At 43.9% G+C, this 13333-nt stretch overlaps 1 protein-coding gene across 1 annotated transcript in view; it reads right to left on the bottom strand.

Annotated features, from left to right (window-relative positions):
* The window catches only part of XPO6 (exportin 6), a 108119-nt gene that overhangs the window by 56188 nt on the left and 38598 nt on the right, over positions 1–13333 (bottom strand). The window contains exons 3-6 of the mRNA XM_019648687.1: positions 11149–11261; positions 10136–10333; positions 3908–4067; positions 2183–2260 (exon numbers count right to left, since the gene is read on the bottom strand). Of these exons, the coding sequence (XP_019504232.1) occupies positions 2183–2260; positions 3908–4067; positions 10136–10333; positions 11149–11261 (549 nt within the window). The remainder of the gene's footprint in view (positions 1–2182; positions 2261–3907; positions 4068–10135; positions 10334–11148; positions 11262–13333) is intronic.

Here is a 13333-nt window from a genome sequence, read left to right as displayed (position 1 = left end):
CAGCCCCTGCTGCAGTGGGCTGCCATAAGCTGCCGTTGAGTGGCCAGCAGCCTGTGTGAGCTGCCAAGAGCTGCTGTGAGCGGCCGTCCAGAGGCCGGCGACCAATCTGCCTTATCCAGGAAGAGCGCAATAATACTAACATTGGCCATTGAAACTATGTCCTCCACAACTAGACTGAAGAACAAAAGGACAGCAACTTGTCTGTTCCCCTTCCCCCAATTCCCCAGTGCTGTTCCTCTCCCCCAACTCCCCAATAAAATCTTTAAAAAAAAAAAAAGAAACAATTAAATCATCAGTGCTGCCTAAATAGTGAAGCAAGATCTCATGACTTCACTCATAACTGTCAGAGAGAAAAAGGCGTTAACAAGTGAACATGCAATTCTGTTTTTTAAAGAGGAAGCATTACCAGCTTAAAAGTTTACTTAACTCCCCAGTCCTACCTCCCAACCCCCGTCTCTACTTATTTTGCTTTTCTCAAATACTAAAATTCAAGGCTTCCAAAGTTTTGACGAGTGTCTAAGAGGCAATTCTCAAGAAGCATGCCACGTAGTTTTGGGTTTTATGTATGTGGAAATGTCAAATTAATTCATATTTTATTTCACCTAACCTCATAATCAAAACCTAGATGACGTGTAAAAGAGCAAGCATACATTTTTTATTTGTATTATCTGATGTTCCCCAACCTGTCCTCCAGGAAAATACATCTATCAAAGCATAAACTGAGTTATTAGTTCAGAACACAGACCTGAACGAAGCCACTAAAACACACATCTTTGGGTAGTGGAAAATCATCCCAGAAAAGCACCTTTTACTGAGTCAACTGCTGCCAACTTAAACTGGATGCTAACTTACTGTTCAACTAGTTCAAAACAAATCAAATTCAAAAACAAAACAAAACCAATAATTGCAAACTCTTATTTAAATAAAATGACACATTTAAGATCAGCCAAGCTGCAGGAAATTCCAAGGAGTACACTCATAAAAATCAATCTCTACATCACTTGCAAATTTTTCTTTAATCGTTCAAATATTGCACAATATAAATCTGCTAAGTCACCTCTGAATATCCACCTTGAAAATAAAGGTTTGCTACCAAGAACAAAGTTCAATTTTCTGTGGGCTTTTAATATACTCTGGACCTCTGTAATAGCTTTCAATCCAAGAAGTAATCACAAATGACTCGAGTAGTTTGTATTCCAAGTTTGGTTAAGTGGAATTTGGAATGAATAAGTATACTATGAGCAGCCCCCAAAACTTCACAGATGTTCAATTCTCCAGCAACTGAATATCCATTTCCACACATTACCGACAGGCTACCTGAAACAGTTTGAGCTGAGAGATGTCTGATTTCAACAGCCTGTTTCCTTGGGGTAAAGGAGAAAGATGTGGAGATATTTCTCATGCACCACATCAGCCTTTACAGTAGAGGAAGTGTGTGCCAATTCACAGGACGTGCTCTACTTAAAAAGCATGTGTGATCAGTGAGTGTAAACTGAAGCATTTAGAAACTAAAAGTTCCTGCTCAGACCAATTTCCCCTTTCCGATCATCCTTAAAAGTAGCCATTTTTAGGTGAACTGCACTCTGACTTCCGAAACAGATATTAATGTAACGGCAGACAATAATTCGCAAGCAGTAAAGTATTTAATTTGACCGCCCGTGCTTTATCAGATTATTCTGGACTGATGTAAAGGCAAAGCTCATTACTACACACTGGTTTTCCATGTGTCCAGGCCAACAGGACTTCTCCCTGAGCCCAAGAAAAAAGCATCCACGTTCCCCTGCGCCCTCCCGCAGGCTGCCACCCACCCTCAAGTCACGCCTGCATAACCACAAAGCAAACCAGCCAAGTCCACAGGCTCAGACCAATCTCAGCATTGAAAACTGAGAAAAAGGGAAAAACACAGCAGGAGGGTCAGCAGGAAGTGGATGACAGGTGCCACCTTCCCAGTGGGTAAGGAAGAAACAAGCTATGTTGCTCAAAATACTCTATCAGAAAGCATGAGCACTTATGAGGAACTAAGAAAGTTAGCTACTCAGAAGACATAGGCAAAACAGATTAAGGAAGAATTGGCATCGGGTAAATGAGCAAGTGCTATGCTGCTGGGACCCTGGACTACACTTCAAAGGGGAACCGCGCGCGCGTGCGTGTGTGTGTGTGTGTGTGGAAAGGGGGGGCATACCACTTTCTCCTGAGGTCGGGGATGGTGGCGGGGTGGCGGCCGTAACGCTGTGCTTATCCCAGACGGTCTCCAAGATACCTACACCGAGAAGGAGAAACTGAGTTTAAGAGAGAAATAAAGTCCAACATGTAAATCAAATACAGAAAAACAATTTATTGCTCTCTTTGATCAAATATCAGTGTCTGAGCATCCCACTCTGAACCGTATGTCTAACTGCTTCTTGGATATTCCAAACTCAGTGCAACTTCTCCACAAGCCTGTGGCAAATCCCCTTAGGTCCCATCCCCTTAGGTAGGTTCCTCACATAAACAGCACCACCCCACAATCCAGGCCTCAGCCCCACTCCACACACAGGGCTTCACCATGCTGAACCGCGTGCTGTTCCTTCCACATGTGTCCTTCTCGTTCTCACCCTCTGACCTGCTCTTCTCCCTCTGTATCCCAACTTGACCTTCACACATGTCTGGCCCTCAGAAGTCCACTCAGCTGTCCCCTCCTTCAGGAAGTCTTGCTGGTTAGGTTTTGCCCACACATAAAGCTGTCATTCTTAACACACTGTTTTAAACTGTCTTTCTCCCATACTAGAGGGCAGACACTGTTTCATTCCTCTTCATATCTCCTTACAGAACCTGGCACATAAGAGAATCATAACAGCTTTTAAAAATATTTTCTCAAAATATTTAATAGTCCAGCATAAATAAGCCTTGAAAATATCATGCTAAGTAAAAGAAGCCAGACAGAAAAGGTCACATACTGTATGGTTTCATCTTTATGAAAAGTCCAAATGGAAAAATCCAGAGACAGATAGTAGATTAATAGTTGCCAGGGTTGGGGTGGAGGGGCACTGAAAATGTTCTGGAATTAAGAGTGTGTGACAGTTGCACACCTTGTGAATATTCAGAACCACTGAGTTTTTCTTTAAAATGGTGTTTTATGATATGTAAATTATATCTGTTTAGGAAAATTTTATGTTCACACAGTAGGACACAGAGGTATCAGACATGGTCCGTGACTCCAGAACTTTCACCTCCATCTAGTTGGGGACGTCAGTAAGTGCTCGGGATGAATAAATGCTCTGAGGGTTGGGCTTCCCCCTAGGGATTTCAGGAAGGACGGGTGGACGGCACCACCTGCCCACCTGCGCCTCCCAACAAGCCGGCCACACAGTGGTCACGGCCTCGTGCCTCAGGGTGCTCACTACTCTCTCTTCCTACCTCACTGTCTTATTCTGTGGTCTGTGTTCTGTTTATTCTTCTTCTTCACACACTGTCATGGGGCTCTAATAAAACAGACAGGATGATAAAATGCTACACACAACCTGGCGCAGGGAGCCGACTCCACACCCTGCCTCACTGCCCTACACAGACTCTGAAATGTTCCTATCTTCCTCCTCCTCCAACTTCTCCTGATCTTAAATTCAAATCGCTCTAAACACAGCTTACTTAGCAGGCAGGTATCAGCATTTCAATCACATTCCCATGACCTAGTCTATACCTCATTAAGCACAACAACAGTGAGGACCAATTAATGGAGGGAAGACTATCAGTGACAAACACACTGGAGGCCCCACCAGTGCTGGGCACTGGGCTAGTGCTGGAAACACAGCAGCACATTCTTCCTGTTTTCACACTCAGGCTGGGCAGCAGCTCGCACCACCGCTCAGGAGCTCTGAGCCCAGCTCGGGCGGGAACCACAGGCCCCAGGCTGCACCCGCCCACTGCTCACCTGTCAGGAGCCCCAGCACTGTCTGCACCTGGTCCAGCAGCAGCTTCCGCAGCTCCTCCTTGCGAGCCACACTGAGGTCCTCGCGGGGACAGGCCAGCTCTTCGGAAGTAGTTTTCAACATGATCAGCCCAAGGGGGGTCGTCACAGGGGACTGGATCAGCTGCCAAGAAAACTCAAGTTCTGAGCAGGGCGTTTCAGCCGCTGACGTGCAAAAAGGCCTGAGTGACAGTAAACCTGAGTACCTGTGTGTTTAATCTCACAGAAAACAGGTTACACAAATCAATACCTGAGCAAAACGACTTAAAAGTACATTTATGTACCTTTTCTAACCATCATTTATGTACCTTATCTAACCATTCAAAATATATTCTCATCTTATTTAAAAGACAAAATGCTAACACCATGAACTTTAAAAACACAAGAAAACGGGCCGGCCGAGTGGCGCGATGGTTAAGAACTGGCTTGGGACGCCAGAGGACCCCGGTTCGGATCCCACATGAGGGCCAGTGACACTGCCCTCCACAGCTAAGATGCTGAACAACAGTTCAACCTGGAGCTGGGCTGCCGTGAGTCGCCGGCGACAGCGTAGGCTGCAGCCCCTGTGGCAGTGGGTTGCCATGGGCTACCGTGTGTAGCCAGCAGCCAGCGTGAGCGGCCAGCAGCCAACGTGAGCGGCCGTCCAGAAGCCGGCGACTGATCCGCCTCGCCTGGGAAGAGCGCAATGATGGTGCCAACTTAGGCCAGTGAAGCAACGTTCTCTACAACTAAACTGAAGAACAAAACAACAGCAACTTGTCTATTCCCTTTCCCCCAATTCCCCAATAAAAATCTTTAAAAAAAAAACACACACACACACAAGAAAACACTGCCCTTTTACACCTAACATGACAGTTTTTATACACGTCCAGATTCCCAAAAGAGCCTGGGTTACTTTGCCCAGGTTAATATATTAGTAAGATTAAGATATGTATAAAGCAATCTGTGATACCTTTTCAACATTCAGGTGTTAAGTCAACTTTACATTTCTAAACTTTTCATGCTTCATGCAAGCTCAAGATTAAACATGTGGCAGGGCAGACACATACACATCATTAAACTATGACTAAGGTTAAGATCCTGCAAATACCTATGCAGCAAATTAAGTAACTTTTTCTAGCACCTGCAATATCCACTATACCATAAGCAAGTTTCCTTAAATAAAAGACAGAAAAAAAGGTATGCCTTCAACAGCATAACACTACTTATATCCTTTCTAATCAATTTCACAAAATTCAAAGCATCGCTACTGCATTTATTTTTCCATTTCCCGGAATGGTCAAAGTAAACATGTTGCCATTAAAATTCTCTGTGGAGTTACATGCTCCAAGCTATAAGGGAGCAACCAACTTAAGGAACACTTGGCCATTTTCTTAAATCATAATTAACTCTAAATGTAGTTCATTCTCTGATACAAATAAAATTTTCATGTACTCAATCTACAAAATGAAAGCCTTAGGGGAGAGGACACCAGGCACTGAACCCAGATAGAATGTATTATATATTCCCCACTTCAAGAAATACGAGGCACTTTCCTTCCCCTTGAAAACAACTCTTCCCATTGCAGGCCAAGGAAAAGTCCATCCCCAAGGAGTAGGTCAAGTACTCAAACAATGGGAACTTAGGATACATTCTTCCGCCCTCAGCAGCAGCCTTAGTTAAAACCTGCAGAAATGACCAGCTGTTACAAAGGCTCTAATGGGTAATGGGAGGAAGCCAGTGTACGAATATCAACTTATAATGTTGCCCACTGGAAATTTATGTTACTGACCTATATGACCTCCATGTTAAAAAATCCCCTCTATGAAATCAGTTCTTTTGAATGCTAAAACTACAAGTACATCTGCCGCAAGTTTTCTCTTCATTTACTACAAGTTTGGACTATTTCTAGCACCAGCTTAAATTCAGATAATGAAGTAGGAGAGGAATAGGAAACCTCATGTAGCAATGTTTCTTTCCATAATCAGGTGGAATTGACCCTTCATAGGCACCTCTTTCTGTCTGCAGACCTTTGCCTTACCCACCTGTGCTCTGTAAGATTTCCATTACTGCACCCCTTTCACTTCTTCTCTACCTCTTGTGTCTCCATTTTCCCCCAAGCCCTCAACCTTATTCTCTCAGCTGGAATGATTCATACTACCAAATATTCCATCTGGCAATACACTTTCCTGTGGATATGAAATGCTTCTGTGCTACCCAGAAATAAATTCCCACAATATGGAAAATCTATCTTAAAGTCCTCTTTTCTTACATACTGTGAGAGAAGGGGAGACAGTCAGGCAAGAAACAGGCTAAAAATGAAAGTTATTCTTTACCTGAAAGAACAGCCTGATAAAACATGTACTTCTCACTAGCTTGTGCCCTGAAAGCTTTTTATTAAAACGGTGTTTCTCTTTACCATCTTCACATATATAATTTAAGCTCATAACATAGGTAAACCTCTGCAATTTATTTTAACAGAGAATAAGCACCTTTTGGTTGAAGGCCAAGTTCAGTTCTTAGTGTGAGCTTCTGAAAAGGTACAATTTTTATTACACCACCAATCAGAGGAACAAAGGCAATTCTGTCCTATGCTGTTGGCCCTTGAGTCACCTGGCCCTGTGCACAGTGTGACTACAGGCCTTTAACCTGGCCCGTAAGTGGCACACAGTGTGACTATATGTCCAGTTCAGCAGACCAGGAATCTGAGGAACAGACTCCAGGAAGGAGTGGTGTGTGTGCAAGTGCAGAGGGGGTGAGGAGGTTGGGGACAGGGTCAAATTTGACTTCAGCTACTTCTGCAAGTATCTTTCTAAAACCCTGAATCAACTCTTCTCTGCCTGGTGCGGTGCTGCCACAATTATGGCATAAACTGCATAGATGCCCCTAGCCAAATGTTACAGGGTTAAAAATTTTTTTTAAATAAAATAAAATAAAAAATAAATAAAAACGATGCACCCAGACTACAAGCAGACCAGGATAGAAATGAGCCAATAAAACCTTTCCGATGTCCAAAGGACTGCATAATGGTGAGGTATATTCCAGAACCGGTTGGGTCTTATTTACCAATCCCTGAAGAAAAGGGTCACTTTATTGTCATTATCTGAAATGTCAGCAATTGAAAACCAATCATTCTTGACTTTCATGCCATGGCTGGTTCTCCTGGATAGATAAGCAGCAGAGAATAATACAACTGGAGAGGATTTTAAAGATTTCCTAGTCCATCCTCTCATTTCACAAAGGAGGAAATGGAGGCTCGCTCACACAGGGCATGAGCTGCTAAAACAAAAATGCCCTGTGACAACACGGACGCGGACCCCCACCCGCTGCCTCCCTATGCTCCTTCCACTCCAGGTGTTTTACAGCCATGAAGACTGCAGGGGATCAAAGGAGGTGTTTGAAGTAGTGGAAAGATTGAAGCGGCAGAGGATAAAGGAGGACAACCAGCCTTTTTAACTCTCCATGAGCTCGTCACCTAAAAGAGTTCTTCCAAATCCTCATTTATCATCATTAATTATAGTCTCGAGTGGACAGGAAATGGCTTCCCCACAGGAAAGGATCCCAGCTCCTCCTCACAGGCTCCCAGCTCACCTCCCACCGCTGCCTGCACAGGACAGGCCGCTTGCCAGCCCAGGAATGAACCCACCAGACTCCCATGCAACCTCTTGGCCTTCCCATCTCCACCTGACTTCCTGGCTCCCTCCCACAGAGCCCTGGAGTTACCACAGCTGTGCTCAACGTGGAGCGAGGGTAAGGGCACCACATAGAACCAGCAAAGCCACCCACCTCGGACCTGCCACTCGGGCTCCTGGCCTCCGCGCCCTCCCTGAGATTCCTGGCACGTGCTCTGTTCTCTCTGCTTCAAACACTGTTCCCCTGGGCACCCACCCATGTGGCTCCCTCCATCACTTCCACTCAGGCTTCTGCTCAAACGTCTGCTTCTCAGAAAAGCCATCCAGGATCACCCCATCTACGTAACACCCCAATACTCCCCTTCTCCTTATCTCAAATTTAGTTTTTGTAGTCCTTTAATTACCAGCAAGTATTCACTTGCTTACCATCCACTGATGCCGCCTCCCCCACTTTGAGATTACAGGCTCCCTGAAGATTGTACACTGTGTTGTTCATTACTACAAATTACCACACACTCGGTTATTAGCACGTGGCTGATATTCCACAGTTTATTCAACAAATGCATGAATCTTATTTACAAGATCAATAGAACTCTAGATAAGTGAGGAGCAAACAAACAAAACAAAACTGAATGAAAAATTTGTGGTCTATTTTGAGGCAATGTGACAGAAGAAATATTGATGCTGAATTTTTTTTTTAATTGCTGCATCATTCAAATGGTTTGTAGGAAAAGCGGGCAGAATGTCAGAAAATGGTATTGTTCTGGAAAATCCTGAACCTACAGTCACTGGCATTATAACCAATTATTTTTATTTCTATAAACTGTCCGGTAAGACCCATTTCCTGTACACCCAAGACTGGCTCAATAACGTGAAGGTGTTTCCAGCTCTATCACGTGATTCAAATGAGCAACACCTGCCTCGAAGTTTTTAGGTCACACTTATTCCAGGTCACACCTACTCCAGGTCACACCTAGCCCAGGTCACTTCCAAATCCTGACCTGTATGTATGTAGTCAGGCCTCTTTCCTGAACCTCAGGTCCACATTTCTGAATGTCTTACTAGATATACACAGAAGGAAATACAAATTCTAAATGCATTTTCTGCCAAACTGAATTCACCATCTTCTGCCAAAATTCATTCCTTCTTTCTTCATCCCAGGCCCAGAAAATCTGCTCTCTAAGCCAGATACCCTGAAGGCATCTAGCTTGCTCCCTCCCTCATCCCAGCCAGGTAGTCTGACCAAAGCCCCCTGACTCAGTCTCCTGGCACCTCGCCTCCAACCACCGGGCGCGCCTCTGCACGGCTTAGGTCCAGCGACAGCCTGACTGGCCTCCTTCACTCCAGCCTCACCTCTCTCGGTCAAGGCTCCCCTCTACTGCTAACGTTGTCGCTCTATCATAAAAGGTGACGTGTTTCCTCTCTTCTTCAGACTTTTCATGAGCTCACGAGGGAAGACTACGACTTTCATGTTGAAGCCCCTGCAGGAGCCATGCCCTGCCTGCTCTGGCCTCTGCCCATCAATCTAGCCTCTGACCATGCCAGCACCTCTCATCTCATGGCCAAAAACACGGGAAACCCCACGGCTCCTTAAGTCTACATGCTTTGGCACCACTGCACCCGACACCTATTGTACTTCCACCGCAGTCACTGCCAGAGTAGGATATTCGCTGTTTGCACAGCTCTCTCCCCACTGAATTATGACTAGTGACGGCCTCATCCTATACTCCCAACACCTGGCACAGCACCAAAGAGCTTTTCAAATATTTGCTGAACACAATTTCACAAGAGGTCAACAAAGTGACTAGGTTTCCCCCGCCCTTTCTCCACTGCACAAAGGTACATGTCTTTGCAACAACACGGATGGGCCTAGAGGGTATTATGCTGAAGTAAGTCAGACTGAGAAAGACAAATACCGTATGATCTCACTTATTTGTGGAATCTAAAGAACAGAATAAACGAGCAAACAAAACAGAAACAGACTCAAGAGACACAGAGAACAAACTGATAATTGCTAGATGGGAGGAGGTTGGGAGATGGGTGGGAAGGTGAAGGAATTAGAAAGAACAAATTGGTCATTACAAAATAGTCACAGGGATGTGAAATACAGTGTGGGGGATATAATCAATAGTCTTGTAAAGATTATGTAGGGTGCCAGATGGACACTGGACTTATCAGGGGGATCACTTCATAGACCGTGTAGATGACTGACCACTGCACTGTACACCTGAGGCTGATGTAGAATAACACTGAATGTCAACTATAATTAAATATATATATAGTTATGGGATGTAAATTACAGCATAGGGAATAGAGTCAATGGTATTTTAAGAGCTATGTACGGTGTCAGATGGGTAGCAGACTTGTTGGGGTTATCGTTTTGTGAGGTGTGTAAATGTCTAATCACTATTTGTAAAAAGGCACAACGTGTCTTGAGAACAAAATGAATCTACCCTACACTGACAGACCTCGTGACTGCAGTTCCAAAAAGCTAATCTTAAACTCCTCTTCAGGACAAGGAAATAATCACTTCCACAAACAAACTCTTTATAAGATCAAGTGTCCTCAGGCACAGCCTTACCTGGAGAATGTTAGTAAAAAAGTCATGGTAGAACATGGGCCAGTCTTGACGGCCAATGTCAACAATGACTTTGCAGAGCTTGTTCCGGATAAAGTAAGGTAAGGTTTTGTGGTGAGCTAGGAGGAGTTTGGGGAGGCAGCTGCGAATTTCCATCTTATCCTGAGATGGCACCCCAAGCCACATTTTATTGATCAGATTCTGAAAAACAAACATACATCTTTTAAGTTAGCAATCTACACACAAAAGTAACTGGTTTTCATCCAGTGGTAGCTTTTATCACCTCAAACAAGAAATCCTGATTTTAAACAAAGGTTTGGGGCAATCTGGCAATCAGAGTAATAAAAATATTCAAATCTTCTGATATAACAATCCCATTTCTAGGAAGAGCTGCTAAGTAATTTAATGGAAACAAAAAACTGTATGTGCAAAACCTTCCTATTACAACCCTGTCTCTAAAGGCCACCCAAAAAAAATCAGAGACAACTTTAACATTCAAAAATGGGAGAATAGCTTGGGGAATAATAGTGCAACCGCTTACAGAAATATAATAAGGTAAGTTGGGAAAAAATGCAGAACACAAAATGACATGAGCATTGTGGTTGTTATAATTAGGTTTTTTTTTAAAAGTATGCATGGGAAGACAAAGATGGGAAGAGTGCATAAAAATGAACATTTTTGTGGTTGGGATGATGGTACTATGGGCATCAGCCCTCCTTCCAACCTGTTTTTCTTTAATTATCTTTCTTTTACAAATGAAAACATGAAAGGAAAGGCAATATGCTACCACAAATGGCCTGCCTGCCTCACCCCATGTTACCTTCCTGGTGTCGCAGGTGAAAGGAACCCTGGAACACCAGACACTCCAATACAGGCAGCGTGTGGAGAAGCCCCTGAGCAGAGGCACTACCGTTTCCCAGCCATCGGTACATCAAAGCTAGAGCCCAGCGCCAATGACATGGCAATGCAACTACAAAATACTTTTCAGAACAGGAGAAAATTGGCTGACAACTTACCTCAAAAACCGTCAAACTGTACATCATTACATAGTCATTCCTAGTGCTGGAGAGAAAATACAGGCAGAACCTCCAGGCTCCTATTTGCTGGGCAAAGTTATTAAGAAGCTCCTCTGGAAAAGTTAAATAGCAACAAAAGAAGGCTGTGAACATACATGAAATTCACTCAGGGCCGGGCTGTCTTATCATTTTTCAAACTCGTCTCTCTTAGTAACATATGCAAATGTTCTCAAAACCAGCTACAAACCCCAACTGATTGTTCAGCACAGAAAGGCCGGACCATACTTTTTCCCGACCCTGAGCGACCAGAGACACTGACAGTGTGTTCGGCCACTGAAATGCCAGTAGCTCGCTAGGGACACTTCTTTTAGGCAGAGAAACACTCATTGTTACAGTTCTTCCTTAACCTAACTCGGGGACAGACAATGATAAGAGTATCATTTCCCCTTATAAATGACAGCTAATTGTTGTTTCCCCTGGGGTAGAAGCTGTGTGTGTTTCCTCACCACTACATTGTTCACACACACACACACGATGGCTAAAGAAGTAGGAAAAGATTAACCTTATAAATAAAGGATAGGAAACAATGGAAGAGTATTTAAGATGGCTATTCCTCTTCATCTGGGTTGGTTTTAGTTGCGACTACAACCCCCCCGAAAGAAAGGCAGAGCAGCCACCACAGGAGCTGTCGAGAGCAGCCCTGTGCACATCAAATCCGTCAGAAACGGTTTCCTCCTCCGTTGGGCTGCTGAGCACGTCCGCCAGGGCAGCGGACAGCCAGCATTATGAGTCTGTCCCCATGTGGTGGACATGCTGTCCCTCTGTCTCCTTAGCCTGCAGCACTGGTCATGAAATGGAACAGAAAAGGGGGGACCACAAGGGCGACCACCTGAGAGACTGCAGGAAGCCCTGGAAAAGCGGGCGGCACTGCCCCCTGGGCTCCAGCAGGAAGCCCGAGGCCTGTCTGTAAGTAAGTTTCAATGAATCCCAGAGGCGAAATCAAGCTGGAGAGAACAAGCTCTGGCTGGAAATGGGAACTCGGGGCTGTTCTCGGTGTTGCCACTCACTTGCTGAGTCTGGTCCCACGCGAATCACGCCCTCCCTTCGATGCTTCAGCTTCCCTCACTGTTCCAATGACCAGGCCATCTCTTGGGGTTTCTGGCTAACAGCTCCGTCTCTAGAGCACTAATACCACACCCCTGGTGGAGAGTGGATGGAGCCCCTATAATAAAAGGCCTCCCCCATGGCGGCCCCGTTTCTCCCACCTAGCTAGGGAAAGCCTTTCGCTTATCCTGAGGCATCAAAAAAAAAGCACGAAGTGGTTCCAGCCCACACACTTGAATAAAGCTATGAAGACTGGGTACAAAGAGAACTGAACTACGACACACCCACTACATAGAACCAAACCCCCGGATTCCCCTGAGCCCGCATTTACATTAGACATTTGTAGCATCTGGTTATTTAAAGATATTTTTAAATCAGATTAAAATGGGAACATGTTCAGAAGGTTCTACTTGTAATTCATGAACACTGAAGCTGTGTTTGCTTTGCTAACCAAAAATTAAGAGAAAAACTAAACGCATTTCAAGCATAAGCTAAAAACTGGACTTTTGGGCCGACTGAGTGGCGCACTGGTTAAGAGNACATTTTTCTTAAGACTACTCAATACTGATGAGTGTATTTATCTCCAGCGAATAGAAAGAATAAACTGGCATAGCCTATCTGGAAAATGTCTGATGACGTACCTTAAAAATGTTCATACTAAATCTAAAACTATTTTAACATAAAAGGTTTATTTTAAAAAAAAAATCTTCATACCCTTGGGTCCTTCTGGGAATCTAGCCTAAGGCAATTTTCTGAAATACAGAAAAAGCTTTTTGCAAATACATTAATCACATATTGTTTACAATGGCAAAAAATGGAACAATCTAACTGCCCAAGAATCCATGTAACACAATATTATAAGCCACTGTAAATATTTATGAAGTATTTAATGGTTTGGAAAACCACTTATACTATAATGTTAAGTGGAAAAGGCAGAAGAAAAACTGCAGTTACATTGGGGGCTCAACAATATTTTAAAAGTAAATAGAAAAAAAGACTAGAAGAAAATAAACCAAAATGTTATTAAAGGTTGAATCAGATGGCGGTCATTTCTCGTCTTTTTTATACTTATCAAATTCTA

Source organism: Hipposideros armiger, unplaced genomic scaffold, assembly GCF_001890085.2.
Source record: "Hipposideros armiger isolate ML-2016 unplaced genomic scaffold, ASM189008v1 scaffold_126, whole genome shotgun sequence".
NCBI lineage: Eukaryota > Metazoa > Chordata > Mammalia > Chiroptera > Hipposideridae > Hipposideros > Hipposideros armiger.
Note: the sequence above shows the minus strand (reverse complement) of the source record. Positions and strands in the feature narration are given on the sequence as shown.